General features: G+C 37.7%; 2 protein-coding genes across 2 annotated transcripts in view; both read right to left on the reverse strand.

The window, feature by feature from the left end:
* Window positions 1-855: 855 nt before the first annotated feature.
* LOC101309992 lies at window positions 856-4,053 on the reverse strand. The gene is made up of 4 exons (XM_004291485.1): window positions 3,905-4,053; window positions 2,885-3,618; window positions 2,528-2,717; window positions 856-1,092 (listed from the first exon to the last, which is right to left on the reverse strand). The coding sequence occupies exons 2-4, from the start codon at window positions 3,598-3,600 to the stop codon at window positions 874-876; spliced, it is 1,125 nt and encodes a 374-aa protein (XP_004291533.1). The 5' UTR covers window positions 3,601-3,618; window positions 3,905-4,053; the 3' UTR covers window positions 856-873.
* A 1,093-nt stretch (window positions 4,054-5,146) lies between these two features.
* The window catches only part of LOC101310284 (molybdopterin biosynthesis protein CNX1-like), a 7,963-nt gene continuing 4,370 nt past the window's right edge, over window positions 5,147-8,739 (reverse strand). Inside the window, exons 8-13 of the mRNA XM_004291486.1 lie at window positions 8,533-8,637; window positions 8,037-8,345; window positions 6,597-6,754; window positions 6,389-6,495; window positions 5,935-5,991; window positions 5,147-5,462 (exon numbers count right to left, since the gene is read on the reverse strand). Coding sequence (XP_004291534.1) covers window positions 5,241-5,462; window positions 5,935-5,991; window positions 6,389-6,495; window positions 6,597-6,754; window positions 8,037-8,345; window positions 8,533-8,637 — 958 coding nt within the window. The 3' untranslated portion in view covers window positions 5,147-5,240. The remainder of the gene's footprint in view (window positions 5,463-5,934; window positions 5,992-6,388; window positions 6,496-6,596; window positions 6,755-8,036; window positions 8,346-8,532; window positions 8,638-8,739) is intronic.

Below are 8,739 nucleotides of genomic sequence, written 5' to 3' on the forward strand. Positions count from 1 at the left end.
CCAAGAAGGCAAGACCTACAGTCAGCTCTGCTGTTGTTTTTCTCATGCATCTTGGGTTTCATTGATAATGTAATTTCTTACTCCTATGAGGATGAATTTTTAAGTGACAATTGGTGATAGCGTGCCTCCCACAAGAGAGCTCTTCACCAGTTCGAATCATTATTGCCTCATCATATTGTATTTTGGTAAGTGAATGAGGCTAAAGAGTAAAGAATATCTAATTGGGTATTTTGGTATCATATTCATACTGGGAATTTTCCATAGCCAGATACCATGTAATTACCATCTTTTACGGTACATGAAAATTTTTTGAAAGACATCAGAGCACGGAAATGATGCCTAAAACACTTGTATGCTGGATAAAACAGAGAAATTTTTCTGTGTCAAAATTTTGAGATCTCAACATGTTGGACCAAGAAAAATGAACACAAGCAAGCAGAGCGATTTTAAATGGCGAGCACATCAGTGAACTGAGATGTGGATTCTCCGTCCTTACATTTTGGAAGGAGGACTAGCTAGCTCCAGATTTTTTGGTTTGGAGTAGCTAGCTACAGACTGGTGCAACACATAAGGCTCGAGTTGAAATTCAAGCAGGCTATGTAGCTAGAATTGATGATCCCAATACATTATTAGCTAAAATCCACAGACCGTGTCTTTCGAGATGGAAAAATAAGAGCTTAGTGCTTAGCTCAACCATAATCCTAAGCAAAAGAAACAGTGGTTAAAATGGTTCTGAAAGAAAGTTATACAATTAACAATGGCGGTAACCATGATGCTATTATCGCCACTGAACCACCTTAAGACCACATCAGGTTTGCATGAACTACAAAATTTTCTCCACTGTAAACATCTACTAAATAACAGACTTTGTCATCATGGAAGGATCTTGCGTCGATGGCGTGGAGTTTCTCGCTTGACATACATTTTCTCCTTTTCATTCAGTGGTCGGCTAGAACCATCTGGCAGACTGACAAACTTCCAGCCACCACCACCTCCACGCTTTCCTTTGGGTCCCATTTTCTCCACAGTAAAATTCCACCCATCTGCAGAACGACGACGACTATACTTGTGGCGGAAAACCTCTCCTCTCATCTACAAAAGTGAAATCAGATAATCCAATTGTTAAATAGATGGTAACAGAAAATCGCAATCAATTAATTGATATGCAATGCAAGGGCAGACTAGAAAAGAGAAAAAAACATCTCATTGTCCCATATGTCACCCCAAACTCACTTGGTAACTAATATCCACCCAACAAATTTCCCCTCCTATGAATCAAATGGTGGAACCACATACAAAGCCATAGGAAATATTCAAATCTGCCAGCCAATTAGATATGACAGAAATCTGCCAGCCTACATCAGTGTCACCTCCATCTTCAGTATCTAATACAAACATGCATTATTGCTTAGCCATCGAGCTGTCCAAAGCGTCTGTCATACTATACATTATCACTGAATTTCATTTACCAGGCAGATGCATTATATATAAATCCATGAGGATCTTACAACTTCTGAATCTCATTTTTCACACATTAACTGGACCTCATGCTCTCAACCCTCATCTGCATAACCATACTCTTCTTCTGCACTATCAGACGTTCCAGCCTTTTCTGCCAACATCACCTATTTAAGTTATCCCAAGCATGTCTTGTACGGTGCTGGGTATTCCAAATGGTGCACGTACAACTACACATTGTTTATGTTATGCCTTGATTGAGTTGTGCTGTGCTTTCATAGCCCATGTAGGCTTTCCTCTCCCTAACTTTCTATGGTTGATAGAAAATTAAATGACTTGGTTATATTTCACTATTTAATAAACTTAATAACTAAGGTAAAAATTAGCAATATTAGTTCTAACAATTGAGTACTATTGCTTGATTAATTTATCAAGTGAATGTACAAGGTACTGTATATCATCAAATAAAAAGAAAATTTGAAATAATGAACCACAAACTCTTAGATCATGAACTGAATTTGGCCAGTTGCATATTCTTGGATATTAAAATAACAAATAAATCATGCTTGACAAAAGCCCATTTCATACTCATGCCTGGCATGAGCAGACAATGACCTTTAAAAAAAAAAAAAAACATTTGTGTGTGTCATAGTAGGAAGGATTGTGTTGAGCTCACCTCCAACCTTTTTCTTTTTCCAGTTAAAAAGACTAAACACCACAACTTTCAAAACTAATAAAATTGTTATCGAATACACTAAAGTCTAAGTCCTACAGTTCAACTCCGACACCTTATCCATCTCAATAAACACCGCAGTATTTTTGTTTTTCAGTGAAGAGGTCGTACAGGTCATGGTCGCATAATCCCAATGTAGCCTTTAGTCATCCAACCTCGCACATCATAACATTTTAAAACATACAGATAGAGTAGGAAAGCTAATAATATTTACCACTAGGACAGCAACACCTAAAACAGTTGTATTCTCTGATAGCACACACTTACTTGTCTACCCCCATTAATGTTTTGGTTTCACTTTATTTTCTAATTCAAAGTCAGGATTATATAACTTACTTTCATTTTGTTGAAGTTCAACCTCTGGACAAATTCTTGATACAGCATCTCATCTTCCTTCTTGGAGATCTCGTAGTGGACTTCATCCAAATCTCTGGTGGTACCATCCCAACCCTCGGGCATGACCTTGAAGTCAGGTTTGTAGGGAAGTGATGCAACATGAAATTCACGGTCATGGGAACTGAAAAATCTGAATGAGGAAAAGTGTTAGCCTCATAAATGATATGAATGAGCAAACCTATGCCGAAAAACATGAAGTCTGCAGATGCTTGAGATAGAAAAAAAGTATTTCTCTTATAGAGACCATTAATATATGAAAATAAAAACAAACAATAATGCTCCCATATTGTATCTTACTCAGGATAGGTGTCAAGCAGGAGCTCAACAGAATCATCTAATGGACGACCACGCTTCTTCTCCTCTTCCTCCTGAAGCTCCTTTAGCCAAAGAATGGCATGCACTCTTTGTCTCATAATCCTATAATCCTTCGCGAGGCGCTCAATAGTGTAAACATCAGGGTTTTCCTTGTGCAGTTGATACATCTCAGCCTTCTCCGAGTCCTTGAGATAAGACCCTCTTGCACCAGGTTCACGCACTTGCTTCATCAGCACACTTATCTCCTTCAATCTGTCTCCCCATCCATCAACAAATTTTTTACTCTTCCGGTTCTCTGCCTCCAATTCCTTTATTCTATCCTCAATCTCTTGCAAACTATTGATGATGGCAGACTGAGGATTCTCATCTCCGCTTACTCTCCGCCCAACCACCTCCCCATCAAAATGCTCCTTGGTCAGTCCAAGAGACCATGAGGATGTGTTATCCCACCCCAAATTATCTGATGCATTATCGCCAAACGTTCCAGCAGAAGGTTTATCCCACCCATCTCCACCCTCATTTTGGCCATCACCACCTGATTGGAAAGAAAAAAATCGGGAGCTGATAAGCTTACAAACTTCAATACCATTGCTTTCCAAACCGACTTTGCACTTCTCCCTCAAAACCTTTGCTGCACTCGTGCTGGGGGAGATTGAAGTTGAGGAAAGACGAGATAGAAGACGGTGCAAATTCTGCATAGCTCCAGTAAAGTAATCCTAAAACCATAAATGAATCTTGTAAACTTCGAATTCGATACAAATTAATCAGAATCGATGCATTTGAAGTAAGAGTTCAATGATTTCATTTGCCCAAATCTTTAATCTATTAGCAGAAAATAACAACTCTACAAAAACCAGCCGCATAACAACTGATAATGCCAGAAATTCAAAAACCCTATACCCTAACACTGTCCTGGTTTCCTATATCTACATTCAAATAGAATACTAGATTCTCAAAAAAAATACTACGGTGACTGGAAAAAAAAAAATCTGAGAAGAAGACCTGAAATGAAGATTGAAGAGCGAGATATATGGAGAGAGGAGAGGAGAGTTCTGTTGCTGCTGTTTTATGGAGTGAAGACGCGCCCCAAGAAATTGAATGTTGAATCGGATTGAAATCAAAGCATTTCGGAGGTGGGTTATGTGAGACAAGGTAACATCTAAACCCCAAAGTCCCAAACCCTCGCAAGCTATGTAAACTTATTCCCAATCTTCTTCCACATATACCTGTTAACCGACCCGAAATTCCCTTAACCCATGATATGGCTAGCGGGTCTAACTTTTTTTTTCAAATTAATTAAATAACTCACGCATGTTACATAAGTTATTGAACCGTGGACGAATAAATTAAGTTTAAAAAACAAGTTTTACTGTCATATCACTGTTAGAGAATATACATTACATCCATACATCGTAGTCCGTATATCAATTATATCAAGTACACTGATTCGATAAAGAAGTATGGTGGTCGCTGAATCGAAATATATTCATTTTTTCTTGTTAAATATGCAACTGTTCATTGATGAGAATAAAAGTTACATGTGAGTATCTCGGATTGAATCGACTTCAATAGTATTTTCATATAAAAATTATGTGCTACGTTGTTGCATTCTCATCAAGGTTGAAAAATAACCTTATCGGTACGGCAAGCATGCATGAGAGGTCTTGATCAGACCGATAAAGATCAACAGAATTCAATAGACGAGCTACTTTGCTGTCAACTTCGATCTCTAGAGGAAGGATACTAGCTTCAAGAGCAAAACGAATGCTGGCTTTCAGTCCCAAAAGTGCAGTTGCTAAAGGTGAGAAACGACCCAAATTGGGTGAGCAATAGCTCCCATCAATTGACTAGCCCTCCTCTTTCACTCTTGCTCATCCAACTGAATATTTGCCATTTTCTTTCAAAGAACCATCCGAGAGGCCATCCTCATTTTTTCCGTCTCCAAGTGGAATATTAGACGGCGCTAGCTTCAGCTTCATCTTGGCTAAAAGGAGTAGCTCAGAGGTAAACTCCAACCACCATTAGGGAGTATAAGATCACTCACAAGTTCCCCCCATCTTCAAAAACTTCAGGACTCCAGATTTTGGAGGCAAGGTTTCGTCCTACTTGTTTTGGGACACATTTGGCAGGGCGGTACTAGTTACTCTTAATGTTGGTTACACGACTGTATAACAGCACTAAAATATCATTGTAGCCCGAGAACATCAGTGCTATGGTTGGTCAGGGGTTGTGCTCTTGGTTTATGATTGTAGAAACTAGAAACTATAAGCACTTTATATAAATTAAGATGTACAGTAACAATACACAAGATTATATGTATGACTTTTAATCTTCCGGTTTAATGGCAACAAGAACAACCAGAGGAGTCTTTACCACTACCAGAAGCCAACTTATAACTTTGCTCCCACGTATCCATGGACGCAGCTTGCGCATGAGGCACATGTCGAGGATGTTTTTCTCTCTTATCCCCCTTTATCTGCTTTAGTCCATGCTTGAGGGCAGGCAACAAAGCCTCCATGCACTCAGCAACCGCATTTGGATTCCCCGGCATGTTGATGATCTTCGATTATATAGCAAAGAACAAAGCAGACATATTAGCTATTGTATGCAATGTTCCATAATAGTCAGATCTCTTCAGTAATAAAGATAGATTGTTCAGATTTCATAATACCACATCCATGGAACATGAATAAGAAAAGTATCACCAACTTTTACATGAACCCCTCCCCGTATATATCAATTCATCACTATTATTTGCTGAAAGACCCCTCTAGAGCTTCAGTTTTCTGTGTTCTAAGGGGATGAATGAAGAAACAACATTAGCTATTTACTTTTCAATTAGTGCCCAACCAACTACTTTGCATAGTGACAATATCCTTCACTTACGAACATTGTTCCTCTTAAAATTGGATTCCATGATTTTAGGAATATGATAGAGCACGTTAAAATTAAGTGATCAGCAATCACTGCTCCACAAATCGGTCAAATCCTAATATGAAATATTCTGAATGAAATTGAGATTGTGGCCTTACCAAAGTTGACCCTCTTATTCCTGCTGCAGCGCGAGAAAGCATAGCAAATGGTGTGACCTGTTTTCAAATAAGGGAAAAACTGAGTTTAAACTAAACAGACCCTACAGGTTGATCCAAATATAGGTGATTATACAATAATACAGCTAATTAAGAAGGCTGGAGGCATGTATGGAAGATGCTGCAGCAATCAAAGATTATATTAGAAACTCCTCTTGTCAGAGTTATAGTGACCAGGTGTAGAAACTCCTTTTGTCAGAGTTATGCAGATAAGTCTTTGGGCTAAAATAAATTCAAAAAAAAAAAAAACCGTCATGCAATCATTTTACAAATTCAACAGTAAATATACTTTAGACTAATCAACCTCCTTAGTATTTTTGCAGACCTACTTAAGATGGTTAAATTTGCGATACATTGTTAAAACTAAAAACTAACAACATTATGCATTAAGCTTAACCTTTAAACTCTCTTGCATCATGACAAAAAGAAGACCAGGTGTTTCTTTCTCAATCAACTCTTTAGTTGCTTCTGGGGTTACATCTCGTGGGGTAAATCCAGTGCCACCTACAAATGAAGAAAGAAATTCAAGAAAATGGCACTTGGAAGGGTCTAGTCTACCAAATTCACAAAGAAATTAATAGCATGCTAAAATTCGAGAAAATGACCAAGGGTGAGGATGAGATCCATATTCTCACTATCACTCCATCTCTGCAGAACATCCTTAATTTTGCTTACATCATCTGGTACCACAGCTGTTGAAACAACCTTGGCTCCTCCCAACCTTTCTGAACAAGAAGTCACAACAGAAACTGCCCTTGGACCACTGCAAGTGGAGAAAGGTTAAAAATAATACATGAATGTAGAAGGCATATAGAAAAGAAGAAAAGTACACCATGTGGATTATTAACTTACAATACATAAATTCCCATAATGATGCGCTAACTTATAGCTGAAAATCTGAAACTTTTGCTGACTAAGGAAAACACCTACATCTCCTTGTTCACATGATAATTTTCTTTCTCAGACACTTCAATCCTACTACTCTATGTATGGGATCATAGGTGTCTGATATACATTAAAACAGAGGACTTGTTGTACAACACAAGATTTTGTAGACACTGGAACACTTTAAAAAGAAGGGCCCATATGTTGCAAAGCACTAATACATCTCTTGCTCCACTTTGATCAGGAGTATATCAACTTTGTCTTGTTTCTTTTGCATCTACTAAGTGACCTTCTTGAAACAAACATTCAAAAAGATGTATCAAGATGCATGAGTTTGATTAGACTTCCCAACTGGCACCAAATCCAATGCTATATTATCTGACATTAAAGTGAAGGATCTATATCATTGTCACAAAGCATATAGCACATCTCATGTTCCCCTTAGACAAGGAGTAATATCACCTTTGCTTCTTCTTTTTTTCTTCTTTTGCATCATAGAAGTGATTTTAAAAGATAGTTAAAAACACACAATAAAGAACGATCATCTAGATGCTCAAGTTTGGCTATAGATCTTCTCAAGGCAAAAACGTATTGAGATCAATTCTACATAGGGAAACAAAGACAAACTTTAGGCCAATGACCACATTTTTCACCAGAAAAACAAAAAAGGAAAACAAACCCTCATGTTTGGTAGGAAACAGAATACGATAAAGTAATTTGTGACCACTACTTATCTGATTTTGATTATAAAGAACCTGCAAATTGTTCTTTAAGAAAACCCGATTATAAATAACCAACAAAGAGTAGAAAATCCTTTTTATTTTTTTATTTTTTGAGAATGCAAAGAGTAGAAAATATGTTTCTACTCGAATTAAAAAATAAAATACACACACACAGTAGAAAAAATAATTAAAAACCCTACATGTTTCCAGCAAATTCAAGCAGGTATGAGCCATGAAAAGCTGTTCCTTGACAATTTTTCTGGAGCACTAGCAACCTAGCCTTTTTAGAAAATGACTCCGAAAGCAGTATCACCAGGTACTTTGAGTTACATGCCCAGGTCACTTAAAATGAGGTCTTGTCCCAATATATATTGATCATATGGATTTGATATATATTTATACATATGCTAAGTATGTTACGATGAGTAGGTATCATACCTCCTATCCGGCCCAGCCCCGGATGCAACAGTATCACTCACAGTAAGAACAGCTACTCTAACCCCAGTATCGTGAGACTCAGCTATGAATGTTTCTTGTGTTTTATATCTTTCTATATGAGAAGCTGGACAGGGGGATGAGGAATTTTTACTAATAGCAGCATTACTTATATCAGAAATAATGATAGCTGAAACAGAAGTCCCAGCTGGCATTAGACTGCCTGTTGCTGGCAACTCCAACAACGCATTAGCAGACTTCATACTTAAAATCCGACTGCTTCTCTGGAAGCCAGTACTCTCAGCAACAAAGCTGAAATACAAAGAAAGAGGAATTATAAGAAAAGAAAATTTTCTTGGTGCAATTAAAAGGTTAAAATGGAACAAGCACTCAAAAAGGATACAAGAGTGGAAAACAAGGTACTTGAAGATGTAATCTACTCGCAACTCCTAATGAAACTAAAGTAAACAACATAGATGAAACTCTTTAAACATCTTACCCAGGATTACCCAATCCCTTATTTAACTCCCATCTGACAGTAGCAGAATGGAATTCTGGACGGACTGGATCTGTCTTTATAGGCTGGAGTAAGCGAGCTTGCACTCTGTAAGTAAAGAGATATTATTAAAATAGAGAGGACAGCTATTGGAATATAGGAGAGAGAGAGAGAGAGAGAGAGAGAGAGAGAGAGAAGAAGAAGTAGTAG

The sequence above is a fragment of the Fragaria vesca genome, linkage group LG2, assembly GCF_000184155.1.
Source record: "Fragaria vesca subsp. vesca linkage group LG2, FraVesHawaii_1.0, whole genome shotgun sequence".
Taxonomy (NCBI): domain Eukaryota; kingdom Viridiplantae; phylum Streptophyta; class Magnoliopsida; order Rosales; family Rosaceae; genus Fragaria; species Fragaria vesca.

Coding starts and splice junctions, on each gene's coding strand:
- LOC101309992 (XM_004291485.1), bottom strand. CDS start 3,600: ATGCAGAATTTGCACCGTCTTCTATCTCGTCTTTCCTCAACTTCAATC. Junction 2,718..2,884: donor CTGCTTGACACCTATCCTGA/GTAAGATACAAT, acceptor TTCCTCATTCAG/ATTTTTCAGTTCCCATGACC. Junction 1,093..2,527: donor TGAACTTCAACAAAATGAAA/GTAAGTTATATA, acceptor TCACTTTTGTAG/ATGAGAGGAGAGGTTTTCCG.